The 16,364-nt window shown below is 35.4% G+C and overlaps 1 protein-coding gene across 2 annotated transcripts in view; it reads right to left on the minus strand.

Moving 5' to 3' along the window:
- Positions 1–794: 794 nt before the first annotated feature.
- LOC123564181 (phosphatidate cytidylyltransferase, photoreceptor-specific-like) overlaps positions 795–16,364 on the minus strand; it is a 54,211-nt gene continuing 38,641 nt past the window's right edge. For both annotated transcript variants that reach the window (XM_045357554.2, XM_053536830.1), the window contains exons 8-11: positions 15,566–15,718; positions 11,877–12,011; positions 9,687–9,790; positions 795–9,186 (exon numbers count right to left, since the gene is read on the minus strand). In XM_045357554.2, coding sequence (XP_045213489.1) covers positions 9,075–9,186; positions 9,687–9,790; positions 11,877–12,011; positions 15,566–15,718 — 504 coding nt within the window. In that variant the 3' untranslated portion in view covers positions 795–9,074. The remainder of the gene's footprint in view (positions 9,187–9,686; positions 9,791–11,876; positions 12,012–15,565; positions 15,719–16,364) is intronic.

Raw genomic sequence — 16,364 nt, forward strand, 5'->3', positions numbered from 1 at the left:
TGGATCTTCCTGAAAATTGGTCAGAATGTTCATCTTGATGATATCTAGTTAAAGTTGGAAACTGGGTCATGTGCAGTCAAAAACTAGGTCAGTAGGTATAAAAATAGAAAAACCTTGTGACCTCTCTAGAGACCATATTTTTCATGAGATCTTCATGAAAATTGGTGAGAATGTTCAACTTGATATCTAGGTCAAGTTCAAAGCTGGGTCACATGCCTTCAAAAACTAGGTCATTAGGTCAAATAATAGAAAAACCTTGTGACCTCTCTAGAGGCCATATTTTTCATGGATCTTCATGAAAATTAGTCAGAATTTTTATCTTGATGATATCTAGGTCAAGTTCAAAACTGGGTCACATGAGCTCAAAAACTAGGTCACTATGTCAAATAATAGAAAAAACGACGTCATAATCAGTTCAAAACTTGGTCATGTGGGGACAGGTGAGCGATTCAGGACCATCATGGTCCTCTTGTTTTTACAAAATTATGCTCCTTTCTTTGGTTAATTTGGTATATAAGTTGGAACTAAGGAGAAAATGAGTGACGCTTTCCTAGCATGACGGATGTAAACCGCTTATTTAAATGAATATTTTGTTGGAATGTCTTCCTTTGCTCTCAGACTTGTTTTACTTAAGCACTATAGGGCTGTCATACATTTACACTGCACCCCAGGAAGTGCATATTTACTTCAGAAAGGGGTGTTAGGGTACTTCTGCATGTTTCAAACAAATTTTGCTCTATAATGTAAAGTTTTACCAAACTTGTGTTCAAATGGAAAGGTACATAAAAACAAACTTAGAATTTCCAAAATTTTATTCATGATCAAAATCATTCAATAAATATAATACTTCTAAATAATATATACACTGCAGCAAATGAAGCATTTTGTTGAATCACTAGAAGAAACAAGGATACATTTGAATAATGTTTAAATGAAATGTTTTAGAAAAATGAGTCTCCCACTCTACATCTACTGCACAACAATCAATAAAGATTATGACTGCAAGGTTTTTACCCTCCCATCTAGAACTGTAGCTTTTTTGAGAAATGTCTTTTTCAAAGTTTTAGGCTATAAGCACTAAAATGAATTTTTACAAACTATACATATTATCATCTAAATAATACAATATACAAAGTAACTATCAGTATTCAATTCCTAAAGTAAGATAGTGTTGTTAGATTGAAGTTTAATATACAAACATAAATACATCCTTGTGCTTAAGTAATAACTTGTTACTAAAACAAGAGGGCCATGAAGGCCCTTTATCGCTCACCTGACCTATTGACCTAAAGATCATCAAGATTAACATTCTGACCAAGTTTCATTAAGATATGGTCATAAATGTGGCCTCTAAAGTGTTAACTAGCTTTTCCTTTGATATATACCAGTGACCCAGTTTTGACCCCACATGACCTAGATTCGAACTGGACCTAAAGATCATCAAGATAAACATTCTGACCAAGTTTCAGGAATATACAGTCATAAATGCGGCCTCTAGAGTGTTAATTAGCTTTCCCTTTGATTTGACCTTGTGATCTAGTTTTTGACCCCACCTGACCCTGATTTGAACATGACCTATAGATCATCAAGATTAACATTCTGACCAAGTTTCATTAAGATATGGTCATAAGTCCTAGTTTTTGATCCAACAAGACCCGGATTCAACCTGGACCTTGAGATCATCAAGATTAATATTCTGACCAAGTTTCATGAAGATATAGTCATAAATGTGGCCTCTACATTGTTAACAAGCTTTTCCTTTGATTTGACCTAATGACCTAGGTTTTGACCCCAAATGACCAAATATCGAAATCGTCCAAGATTTTATTACGGGTAACATTCTGACCAAGTTTCATTAAGATTGGGCCAAAAATGTGACCTCTAGAGTGTTAACAAGCTTTTCCTTTGATTTGACCTGGTGACCTAGTTTTTGACCCCAGATGACCCAATATCGAACTCGTCCAAGATTTTATTGAGGGTAACATTCTGACCAAGTTTCATTAACATTGGGCCAAAACTGTGACCTCTAGAGTGTTAACAGTCAAATTGTTGACGATGCCAACGCCGCTGCCACGGACGACGGACACAGGGCGATCAGTAACTCTGGTTAAAGGTTAACAAAATGACATTTCTGTGATGATAACAATCCTGGATTAAGAGAAAACACATCATGTTTGATTTATTTCTGCCTTAATGCAGCCAGTGCAATCATAGGGCTAACATGCCACACCTTTAAATATCCACTTGACTAATTTAAGTTTCCTTTACACTTCTACTCCGATTTCACACAGTGATACTGTTTGTTTTTACTTCAAGAGTAATGGTTATGTTACAAATGAACTAAATGACTTTTCACAACCTCTGATAATTAATGTTACCAAACAATGGCATCCAAATGTTTAATACAAGCTTAAAACTATAAACAATAAGGCTTTGGATGTTAAAAATGACAGAAAATGACCATTTTAGGCAATATTGTTTTAGGATAAAGTACATTTTGGCACTGTTCAAAGGAAAGCATTCAAGTTATTCTGAGGTAATTTGTGAAGCCCTTCAAAAAGTATGTATAGATTAATCAGTTTCATAGAAAAGACAAATGTCACAAAAATTAAAGTACAGGTAAGTAATCAAGTAAAATGCCGCTATACACACTGTATACTTAATGCACAATTTGATGGTTGTCATCAACTTCAAACTGGAGTCTTGTGTTATGACTATTAAGTGTCTTGACAAAGCAACATAGCAGCAATACCGCTCATTTATATTGTCCTACCTATTAGAAAATAAAAATCCCAAAGATTCATGTATTAGTAAATATTCAAAATCCATCTGATGACAATCCTTCATTAAAGTAAACATACCTAGGCAAACACTGAACATCCAGACCATTTAATTTCAGTCAAGCTTCATGAAACAAGTGTCTAATAATCAATATTATACTAATACATTTTATAAAGATAACTATCATATCTAATATCCTATTAATCAATATTTAATTTTATAATGATAACTGTCATACATGCTGTTAATCAATTATTCATTTTGTAATGACAACTGTCGTATCTAGTATCCTGTTAATCAATAATTCATATTGTAATGATAACTGTCATATCTAGTATCCTGTTAATCAATAATTCATATTGTAATGATAACTGTCATATCTAGTATCCTGTTAATCAATAATTCATATTGTAATGATAACTGTCATATCTAGTATCCTGTTAATCAATAATTCATATTGTAATGATAACTAGTATCCTGTTAATCAATTATATTACATTTTATAATGACAACTGTCATATCTAGTATCCTATTAATCAATATTTAATTTTGTAATGACAACTGTTGTATCTAGTGTCCAGTTAATCAATTATATTACATTTTATAATGATAATTATCACATCAAGAATCCTGTAATATCAAACAAATCACCGGTAACTAGAAGTACTGAACTTTATTAAAAATGGTGCCTCAATGTAGCTGTTCAGATGCTTAGAGACCACTAAAACCCTTGCTTACAATCTGAAATTCAAAAAATTATAGTATATATTCAACCTTATAATGTTATGTAAAATACAATCCGCCTTACTTTGCTTATTAAATGCTATTACGTACTAAGAAAGTTTTGTTTACCACCAAGAATATATACCACAAACTACATCTGAACAGTTCAAATCACTTAAGACAAATCAAGAAAATCTTAGTATATCTAATTATACAATGTATCATATTAAAGTATTAAAGTTATTACAGTAATACAATTATTGTATATAATCCCTTAAATACAGGACAATTAAGAAAGAATGCCAACTTATAATAACAGGATACTACAACTCTTGATGGGGTACAGGAACACTATTCTGTAAAAATAACTGTCTTCAGACACCTTTCATTTACCTGAACAAACATTTCTTGGAACTAAACTGAAAAATTAGACTCATATTTGAGTGAAATTTTTGTAAACTGAAAACACATGTACTGGTCAGCGATCAACAAATCCAGACAACCATCAAACCTGGACACCCCAATAAACGCTTTACTTTGTCACTAGCATTGATCATTTGTTGCCAATCAGACACTTGCTTTCCAACAAGATTCCATAGCAACATCCTTTGAATGCAAGTATTTGACACAAAAATTACCTTTTATTTCGTTCCGCACAAAACATGTATGTTTACATCATAGGGGAAGTGGAATATGATTCACTGTGCATGTGCAAAAATTTCGTTGAGGCCCATCACAAAAACTAGAGGGCCCCCATTTCTGGGCCTCAAAAACACATGCAATTGATATTTAGAGGTAAACAAATATGCTCTTTAGTTTGGAGGATGACCTAACTTTATTCAGTTGAAATTTCAAGTTTAGGGTATAAAAATTACTGGAGATATCATGAAAAAAGTTTAAAAAGTGTCCAGTGGTTGGTCTCCGACCAGTAAGCTTGAAGGATTTAAAAATTTAAAGAACAAATTTAACTACAGCTGCCATATCATTCACTATGACATATATACACAAACATTGGTAAGAAAAAAACAAATAAAATGTAATATGTTAGGGCATGTAACAAAAAAACACACACTGTAAAATGTAGTTAATATATAAACAAATTATAAACTATTTTACAAATAAAATCAAACTGGTAAAGAACATATATTATAATATAACCTTTAACATAAATTGCATATCAAAACAGTTATTTTTAATATTGTCATCACATTAACTTAAAAACTTCTAATTATAACAAAAATGAAACTTTAAATGGTACAGGGCTGGCAGTTTCCACATTTTGAACTAAATATAGTTAGTTAAATATTTTGAAAATAAAAAAAGGTAAACATCTGGTAAATATTTCAGTTTTACATAAGAATGGTCAAACTTTATTCAAACAATGTTTTCAATTTCACCCAAGGGTATAACTTTTGAAAAAAAAGGTCTTTAACTCCTATGTCTACTCCATAGTGTGGTACTGTGAAGAAAATTTCAAACAAAGAGATATGACTTTCAGTTAAACTTAGCCAAAAATGTATTTTAAACTTATTCTTCATGGTGAACAAGTGAACATAAAATCTTTACAAGAGTTAGTATGCAGTTACCATCAATTAGTGACAGATGTGGCAGTTAGTATGCAGCTACCATCAATTAGTGTCACATGTGGCAGTTAGCATGCAGCGGGTACCATCCATTAGTGTCACATGTGGCAGTTAGCATGCAGCGGGTACCATCCATTAGTGTCACATGTGGCAGTTAGCATGCAGCGGGTACCATCCATTAGTGTCACATGTGGCAGTTAGCATGCAGTGGGTACCATCCATTAGTGTCACATGTGGCAGTTAGCATGCAGTGGGTACCATCCATTAGTGTCACATGTGGCAGTTAGCATGCAGCGGGTACTATCCATTAGTGACAGATGTGGCAGTTAGCATGCAGCGGGTACCATCCATTAGTGTCACATGTTGCATTTATCATGCAGCTACCCTCTATAAGCATGTTTCTTAAACATCTGTTAATCACAATTTATTTATTTATTTGGGTTTTACGGCGCACCAACACAGTATAGGTAATATGGCGCCAAACAGGACTACAAATTTTGGTTTCACATCTCACTTACATCAAAATAAATATCTAGTAAATCTTAAACTGTACATCAAATTAACACAGCATATCATATATTCTTTAAGATGGCAACAAAATGAGGTCTTAAAAATAATGATAAAATAGTTACAGGAAGTACAAGTTAACTTTCATGCACTCATAAAATGCAAAAACTGAATACACATATACTTATTTATTAGGACTATTATGGTAAAATATGTCACACACATTCACATGCATCATTTTGCATGCGATGGACAAAACATCACACACCTTCATGACACTAAGAGAATATCACACTAGTATGAATATTGCACAATATACTGTGAACTCTTTTATGTTGGAAAATTGGTTACAACAGAAATTCTGAAAATATGTATCACAATATTTCAATAATTCTATTTTTACCAAACATCGTTTTCTTTAATATTCAAGGGAAAAACTGCAATTCAGGAAGATTGAAAGCCAATCTCAGGGTTTCATTTCATCATTCTCCTGAAGTAGACATTTGCCTAAATGATTATACATATAAAATAAAAGCTGTTTGTAAACACACCCTCCATGGTGGTCTATCTCATTTTCAGTCCCAAGATCATTATAACCTAGCTCTACTGACCCCAAACACTGTAAGGACCATCAATTGACCAAAGGCAATCATTCTCTGAAGTTAGTGAACTGTATGGCAACATGTTTTAAAGTTATTCAGCTGGAACTGTTTTCAGTGTCAATGTCACTGTGACCTTGACCTACTGTGCCCCAAAATAATAAAGGTCATTACTGACCATAGACCCTCATCCTATGAAGCTTTAAGGCAGTAGGCCAAAGAACTCTTATGTTACTGATCCATCTTGAGGTCACTGTTTAAGTGACCTTTGACCTGCTGATATATATGGATCATATACAGACCACAGACAATCATCCTATGAAGTTTGACAACTGTAGTCTAAAGTGTTAATCAGATATCAATCGGAAATTGATTTTCAGCTTAAGATTACCTTGACCTTTGAGCAACTAACCTTAAATCAATAGGGGTCAACTGCCAGTCATGACCTGCCTACCTACTGGCGGGGGGAGGGAAGGTGTGTTTAAAAACATTGATAAATAAACTGTCAAATTACTGTTAATATCATTTTGGTGCCGGATCTTTTTAGTATCATATAAATAGCATAGAACACAAAATACGAGACCAAAATCAAACATGGCACTACAAGTAAATCAGTCAGGACTCTATAAATTCTTTGAAAGCAAGTCCTGCAGGACTAGCTGCATAGTATTTTCACTTGTTCTTATACGAATTGGACTTGTCCTGCTTTTCATTAAAGAAAAACTGTGTTATCATAATATGCCTATTTTGTCCTGTATAACAAAAAATACAAGTATTGATATACAAGTATCATGGACTATCAAGAAATGTGGACTAACAAGCATCTAGCTAAAGTGATCACAATGGAGTAACAGAACCAGATGGAATTTAGAGTTGCAAAATCAAAAGTCAGCCTTCATTTCGGTGATGACATAGTTCCGACATTTCCGCAGTTTCTTTATTGTTGCAGGTCAAGTACTACTGTAAGTTCCACTTGTCTTGACCCGATTTCTACTTGTCAGCAAACAAATGGATCAGTTGAGCCCTGACTGTTTTCTATCTCATGATTATAAATGTTAAATGCATAAGCAGAATGCAACATTCATTAGGCAAAAACACTTTGCTGAATCTCTGGAGAGAACTAATGCTTGTAGGATCAAAATGAATTCTGCATCTAAATTTAACAGTATCAAAAGCAGCAAAATCATGTAGAAAGAAATTAGCTAAGACCTTTGCAATTACGGTTGTAGGACATTTGCCCCCCAATGAAAAAATGTACTACCAGACATTTGCCCCCCAGTTGAAATGGCAGATAGGACATTTGCCCCCCCCCCCCCCACTTCTTATTTTTAGAATGGACATTTGCCCCCCAATATTTTTATCCTATGTGCCAGTAGATTTACTGTGTTTTATGTTGTTTTATTATCAAAATTACTCTAAAAGGTAATTTTCAGTAAAAAAAAAAACCCTATTTTATTGATAAAAATTTGATGAATATACATACCAAATGGTTCACACATACTACATAAATTTGTATATAAAAAATCTCTAATCATTTAAAAAAAACTTGGGAAACTGAATGATATACACGTATATGACTATTTCAATAGTAAAATTTGTGTAATTATTCAATGAGTTTCATCCATGTTTATACGTGAAATACTGCTCAGTGGAGCATTGCTTGCTCAAGCACCTGTGCTCAGTCCAGCAATCCATAGTTGTTTTCCTGATCTTTTTCTGTTTTTGGATTGCTTGAAATCCCTGATAACTTAAGTCATTTTACTCTTAACTTTCACCCTTAAACCACTGATGCTTTACTGTAGATGTGACTGTGGTACATGTTGGCTGGTGATTGTGTGTCATTTCTGTGAACGTGCGAGTAATGTTTAAGTGTGCTTGTGGATCAAATTATCTTTCAATTTAAGCTAAAAAGGTAAGGAATAAGAACAAAATTAACTGGGGCAAATAATCTTCTATAACTAAAATAAAATTTATAACATTGTAATTTACATGCTTAGTTGAATGTTTGGCCCCTCACAATTATCACATCTTGTAATGTAAAATTAGAAAGAAAAAAAAATATCTATAATCCAAGTGTTTTTCACAAACATCTAGAAAATTATTTTCATCAAAAATTATTTTACAAGTATACAATCACTCTGAAGAAATGAATAAACGATAATTAACACTGGCAGATGTGTTACTGCCTGACAGCTTTAAATAATCACCTTAAAGATAAAAGAATAAACACAAACATTAGAAAATAATTTCATCAATTTTCTGTCTATTGGATTTCTTTGCAACTTAACAAAAATCAAACATTGTAACCAGAAAATGTAAGTTAAACTTTTTGATAATGAAGTTTAAATATTGCAAGTATGTCCCCAAAAACATCCAGTTGCAACAGCCAAGTATCAGAGTCTGATGCCGTGTGTTGTGCAAATCACCATCATAAGTTACCCATAAGAATTGCTGTAATATGCACAAACATACAAATAATTTACCCAACCGGAAACATTTCTTTCATCATATCAAATCCTAGCACCATTCACATATCTATTACATCATCTACCAATTCTCTTACAAAATGAGCATTTCGGATTTATTTGCTTACTTTGAGAATTCATTATACAGTAACATGTCTATATTTTTCTACATTCCTTTTACATCTGCCAACAAACTTATCAATATCTACGAGTCAATTTTCTATTTTTACATTGCAATCTTAAATTAGACAATAAACAATCTACAAAAACCTTTCAAAAAACTTTCACATTTATAATGTGTTGTAATATGTTCAAAGAACAAGTATTACAATGTTGGTTGTTAACGTTCTATGTTACATAAACGTAATGCCTTAGTTGAGATGACTAGGCAAAGCTGACCACAGGCTAAATGGAGTTTATATTACTCCACGGGCAGTTAATTTCTCTTGTAACATCTGGAACACTTGTCGCTGCTGTTCTACGCTCATCAATAACACACTCTGAATCACCTTGGAAGGATTTGGCAATCTAGAAAAAAAAATGTCAGATATCTGATAAATTAATTTTCATATTAAATAAATCTGAATTCCCGAGACAGTATATATCATTTTCATATCTATATTTAGGTAACATTTGCCTGACCATGTTTAGACAGAAGGTATATATTTTATTAGTAATACAGTTCATACCATTTTATATGTACAATTATACTAAAAGGGTAACATTTTACCACTGAGCTAGGGAAAAATACCTGACTTTTTTTTTTGCGAAATAATCTTTAAGCAAGTTGTATTGCCAACGGCAAATAAATTACCAACAGCAAATAATGCCAAATTCAAGGTATTTCACTTTTATGAATCAGTCTTATTCCATGCCAATGCCATACGGCAAATAAATTCTTTCTGAATGAAAAATAAATTCACAGCAATAGAAAATACACTTCCAATCTCTTAGAGAAATCTGGTATGACATAAAACCTTTTTTTTAATTTCCCAGGCAGTAATATTTCCTAATAAGTGAATACTTACTTTATAAAACTGGAGTGGTAAACATGTACAAATGTTGCCATGAGAAACTGACAGTCAAACCTATCCATGATACCTCCATGACCTGGGATTGTATCTCCAAAATCCTGAAATAATATATAACATTTTGAAGTTTCAAATAATATATACACTCTCTAGTACAAATATCTGTCAGCGGCTTTTTTCCACTTCAGTTCATATTTCATTGACTGCACTGCGTATTTCCATAAAAATTTATGAAAAACAACTTCCATTATAATAAGAAGACACATCAATCAAATCAAGTCATTGTTTGGGTTCAGTGAAGACAGTACTGGCGGGTCACTGTTTGGGTTCAGTGAAGACAGTACTGGTAGGTCACTGTTTGGGTTCAGTGAAGACAGTACCGGATCACTGTTTGGGTTCAGTGAAGACAGTACCGGGTCACTGTTTGGGTTTAGTGAAGTCAGTACTGGCGGGTCACTGTTTGGGTTCAGTAAAGACAGTACCGGCGGGTCACTGTTTGGGTTCAGTGAAGATGGTACTGGGTCACTGTTTGGGTTCAGTGAAGACAGTACCGGGTCACTGTTTGGGTTCAGTGAAGACAATACCGGCAGGTCACTGTATGGGTTCAGTGAAGACAGTATCCGCAGGTCACTGTTTGGGTTCAGTGAAGACAGTACTGGCAGGTCACTGTTTGGGTTCAGTGAAGACAGTACCGGGTCACTGTTTGGGTTCAGTGAAGACAGTACCAGGTCATTGTTTGGGTTCAATGAAGTCAGTACTGGCGGGTCACTGTTTGGGTTCCGTGAAGACAGTACCGGCGGGTCACTGTTTGGGTTCAGTGAAGACAGTACCGGGTCACTATTTGGGTTCAGTGAAGACATAACTAGGCCATTGTCAAAAGCCGAGAACATCAGGGTTTCAGAAATCCTATGTCTGGCGCCCAGGGGCTACCAGGAAATTCTGTCGGGCTATTAAAATTTTTTTAGAGCGTACCCACCAGGCTTCCATAAAACTTATATCGAGTAACCCAGAAATCAACACTTAAGTCTTCATGAAGGCAACATGAAACATAATTTTGACAGTTGTCTATAACCCCCTTGTTTATCAAGAGATACACGCCAGAGTCATTATCTTACCACCTACTGTAACAATCAGCAAACAATTAACCGTTTAATCATACCCGGAGTCAAATATTTAAAGAAACATGTGCACACAAGATTTTAGACTGATCCAATAGCATCAAAGTCACTGTTTTATAGTGTTCAAAACAATATGCAAATCAGTCTAAAAACCTGGAACATAATGAAGACAGAACTAGGCCATTGTCTTGATGCAGTGCAGATAGGACAAGGTCACTGACTGGATACAGTGAATACAGAACTAGGTCACTGTCTGGTTACAGTGAAGACAGAACTAGGTCATTGTCTGGTTACAGTGAAGACAGAACTAGGTCATTGTCTGGATACAGTGAAGACATAACTAGGTCATTGTCTGGATTCATTGAAGGCATAACTAAGTCATTGTCTGGAAACAGTGAAGATAGAACTAGGTCATTGTCTGGATACAGTGAACACAGAACTTGGTCATCGTCCGAATAAATTGAAGACAGAGAACTAGGTCATTGTCTGGATACAGTGAAGACAGAACTAGGTCACTGTCTGGATACAGTGAACACAGAACTTGGTCATCGTCCGAATAAATTGAAGACAGAGAACTAGGTCATTGTCTGGATACAGTGAAGACAGAACTAGGTCATTGTCTGGAAACAGTGAAGATAGAACTAGGTCACTGTCTGGATACAGTGAACACAGAACTTGGTCATCGTCCGAATAAATTGAAGACAGAGAACTAGGTCATTGTCTGGATACAGTGAAGACAGAACTAGGTCACTGTCTGGATACAGTGAAGACAAAACTAGATCATTGTCTGGATACAGTGAAGACAGAACTAGGTCATTGTCTGGTTACGGATACAGTGAAGACAAGATCTAGGTCATTGTCTGGAAAAAGTAAAGAACTAGGTCATTGCCTGGATAAATTGAAGACAGAACTAGGTTATTGTCTGGTTACAGTGAAGACAGAACTAGGTCATTGTCTGGTTACAGTGAAGACAGAACTAGGTCATTGTCTGGTTACAGTGAAGACAGAACTAGGTCATTGTCTAGACTGGATTCCACTAGGAAGTCAGTGAACAAGAAAATGATCTTACCTTTATTTTAAATGCTCTTTTGAAACCACTGGCAAAGAATCCTCCAAATGGTCCAATCACTGATGCAAAGGTGGACATTGAGACAGAGTGCAACATAAATGGATACATCTTCACAGTGTACCAGGGTATCCCTACCTGTAACATAAAACAATGACATTAAGGAATTGACACATCTTCACAGTATACCAGGGTATCTCTACCTTTAACATAATAAAACAATGACATTCAGGAATGGACATATCTTCACAGTGTACCAGGGTATCCCTACCTTTTACTATTCAGACAGAGTGTGACATGAATGTGTACATTTTTACAGTGTAGCATAGTCCCTACCTGTAACAGCATAGAACTAACAAGAGCTGTCTCCATAGGATGACACATGCCCCTGATGGCACTTTGAATGAATAGTTATGGCAGATGTTAGAGTTTAGGACCTTTGACCTACGGAGCTGGGTCTTGTGCGCGACACGTCGTCTTACTGTGTCACACATTCATGCGTAGTTATTTTAAAATCCATGCATGAATGACAAAGATATGGACCGGATACGCCCATCAATGCACTATCATGAAAAATGACCTTTAACGTCTAAGTGTGACTTTGACCTTTGACCTACGGACCTGGGTCTTGCACATGACACGTCGTCTTACTGTAGTACACATTCATGCCAAGTTATTTGAAAATCCATCCATGGATGACAAAGATATGGACCGGACACGCCCATCAATGCACTATCCTTTAACGTCTAAGTGTGACCTTGACCTTTTAGCTACGGACCTGGGTCTTGCGCATGACAGGTCGTCTTACTGTGGTACACATTCATGCCAAGTTATTTGAAAATCCATCCATGGATGACAAAGATATGGACCGGACACGCCCATCAATGCACTATCCTTTAAAGTCTAAGTGTGACCTTGACCTTTGAGCTACGGACCTGGGTCTTGCGCGCAACACGTTGTCTCACTGTTGTTCACATTCATGCCAGGTTATTTGAAAATCCATCCATCGATGACAAAGATATGGACCGGACACGCCCATCAATGCACTATCCTTTAATGTCTAAGTGTGACCTTGACCTTTGAGCTACGGACCTGGGTCTTGCGCGCGACACGTCGTCTTACTGTGGTACACATTCATGCCAAGTTATTTGAAAATCTATCCAACGATGACAAAGATATGGACCGGACACGAAAATTGCGGACAGACTGACAGACCGACAGACGGACAGACGGTTCAAAAACTATATGCCTCCCTTCGGGGGCATAAAAACACTATGACAAAGTGCAACATGAACATACATATCTTAGTTAGTAGACTAACTTCTTAGTATCCCTGCCTGCAATACTAGACTAACGTCTTAGTATCCCTACCTGCAATACTAGACTGTCTTAGTATCCCTACCTGCAATACTAGACTAACTTCTTAGTATCCCTACCTGCAATACTAGACTAACTTCTTAGTATCCCTACCTGCAATACTAGACTAACTTCTTAGTATTCCTACCTGCAATACTAGACTAACTTCTTAGTATCCCTACCTGCAATACTAGACTAACTTCTTAGTATCCCTACCTGCAATACTAGACTAACTTCTTAGTATCCCTACCTGCAATACTAGACTAACTTCTTAGTATCCCTACCTGCAATACTAGACTAATTTCTTAGTATTCCTACCTGCAATACTAGACTAATTTCTTAGTATCCCTACCTGCAATACTAGACTGTCTTAGTATCCCTACCTGCAATACTAGACTAACTTCTTAGTATCCCTACCTGCAATACTAGACTAACTTCTTAGTATCCCTACCTGCAATACTAGACTAACTTCTTAGTATCCCTACCTGCAATACTAGACTAATTTCTTAGTATTCCTACCTGCAATACTAGACTAATTTCTTAGTATCCCTACCTGCAATACTATCAAGTTTATACTGAGTTAAATCAGTATGGTTTATCTTGAGGTAGTATAGTGACTTGGGTGTGTTACTCAACTACTTACAGCAGCTGGACTGGGTAACATAAATACTCACAGTGCCTAACTACTAGTGTCTGAAGTGTGTTACCTAACTACTAACAGCAACTGCAGCGTGCTTCATAACTACTAACAGTCAACAGTGTGTTACTTTATTACTTACATGCTCTGGAGTGTGTTAGTTAACTAACTACAGTGACTGGAGTGTGTTACCTAACTACTTGTGACAGAAATGTGTTACCCAACTACTTACAGTGACTAGAGTGTGTTACCTAACTACTTACAGTGGCTAAACTGTGTTACCTTACTACTTACAGTGGCTGGAGTAAATTAACTATCTACTTACAGTGACTGGAGTGTTAGGTAACTTCTTACAATGACTGAAGTGTTACCTAGTTACATACAGTGTCTGAAGTGTTACCTAAGTACTTACAGTGACTGAAGTGCTAACTAGTAATTATCAGTAATATGTTTTGCAAACAACCCCACACCTGTCCTAAATACTACAGACAGGTGTATGTTACTGCTTTATGGTAATAGTAGTAAAACATTGGTGATTACCTCCCTTTGAAACTGCAGTAATTAATCTTACGACATCAAATTCACTTACATATTATTTACATCAGCGACAACTTCATGCTCATTTTGATATAGTTTTATTTTCTAGTTCTAAAATGCCTGAATGCAAGAAAAAACAAAGGGAATAGAAGAAACCAAAAAGACTTTGAAAAGATATGGAAACACAAGGTTTCATCAAAATGGTTTGATGAGTTTTCCAATTCAGAAAACAATGTAGATCCTTCAAAAGCAGATTTATCCCATATCTAACAGATATGTTCAAAGAGGTCAGGACAAGTTAGTTTTTGGTCAGAATAAGTACTTTCAGACAGAACTTGCCTGACTGGACAAGTGAAAATAAATGTTAATGTACAGCCTGATAAGGTAGAACTTTCACCAGTTTCATGTTTGATACTGGGAACAGGGTTTAATTGAAAATTACTGCCATAATGCTATATTTAGTTGTTGTTTTTTTTTGGTAAGTTTTTGCAACCCCAGTACTAAAACCTCCTTATTTCCTTGCACAATAACTTTTCAGGTTTTTCAAAACACTAATAGGATCTATAATTTTTACTACGAACTTCTTACTTAATCTATATCATCAGCAAAATATTATGATACCATTATAAGTTTCAAAGACATAAAAATATCAAGCGCAAAGTAGGAAACTTCTCAATTGGACGGATTCAATAAGTTAAAGATTTTAAACTTATTTTGCTATAATTGGTAGAGAAAGTCTAAATACCTTCGACCAGTACCAGTGCCTGAGTAAAGGACTGTGGAGACAACTGTCAAATTTGACTCTCACAGGATGTAAACCTACAATCTACTCATCAGGTGTAAGATGTTCTACCCATATAAAACAGCTCCTTTATCAATCTGTTCATACATATACTGTAAAAGCAGAAATTTTCGCGAGGGTTTAATTTTTGCTATATTCGCGAGGCCTGACATCTCGCAAAAATTAATCCTCGCGTAAATATTAACCATAAGTATAATTCAAATCAAATTTAGATACCATTTTCACATTTTCGTGAATATTAAACCTCTCGAACATACTCAAAATTTCAAATTCGCGAAATTTTGATCCTGCGAAAATATGTGCTTTTACAGTATTGCTATAATGAGTCCCTACAGGATTGACCTGTCTGTCTGAACTTACCAGTTTAAAGAGAAGTTGAATGGTTTCAGGCAGGTTATATTCCTCGAGGAGGAACACAGGATGTCTCTCACACTCCATAGATATCTGACCTTTATCATCATCATACATGATCGGGCACACCAACATGTCAAACTGTATCAGGAACCACGCCAGCTGTAATAAAATAACATCAATATTTTTGTCTGTATTCTAAAATGCTTTAAAAACTGTTTGGCCATGCAACAAATAGATACTTTTATATCCTTGTATTTCCCATTTCTTAATGCAGTGAGTTGTTACAGCCTAAGTGAGGAAAAGACTGGAGCTTATTTGAATCATTTAGGTGTCCTCTTCCTGGAGAATATCAGTACTGGTGAAACATGAGGAGATATGTAATTGTGACACCAGAGTGGTTATAAGCCATAGCTCTAGTGTTGAGTGGCCAACACCTTGATAGCTACATCAGCTACTTTTTTTATTAAGGACTAAGGACTATCTGTGTCACCCTATTCAGTTTGACCTTTGTGAGACCAAGCTTTCCTTATTGATCAGAAACAAGATAGTCTACCCACAGACAGACAGACAGGCAGGGAAATTGTTGCATACTTTGATATATTGATATATGTACGTACAGGCAGCAGACTGTTCTCTTCCCATCAATACCTTTATTGTCAAAGTTCACCTTGAGATATTCTGTGAGTTTTAACATCTTAAAAAAGAGCACCGCCTTGCAGGTGCAGATGCTCATCTGACTTTTTTGTCTCTGTATAATAAAAACATTGTCCTAGTCATGATTTTCTAAGTCCAAAAGGGGCCATAA

Source organism: Mercenaria mercenaria, chromosome 2, assembly GCF_021730395.1.
Source record: "Mercenaria mercenaria strain notata chromosome 2, MADL_Memer_1, whole genome shotgun sequence".
Lineage (NCBI taxonomy): Eukaryota > Metazoa > Mollusca > Bivalvia > Venerida > Veneridae > Mercenaria > Mercenaria mercenaria.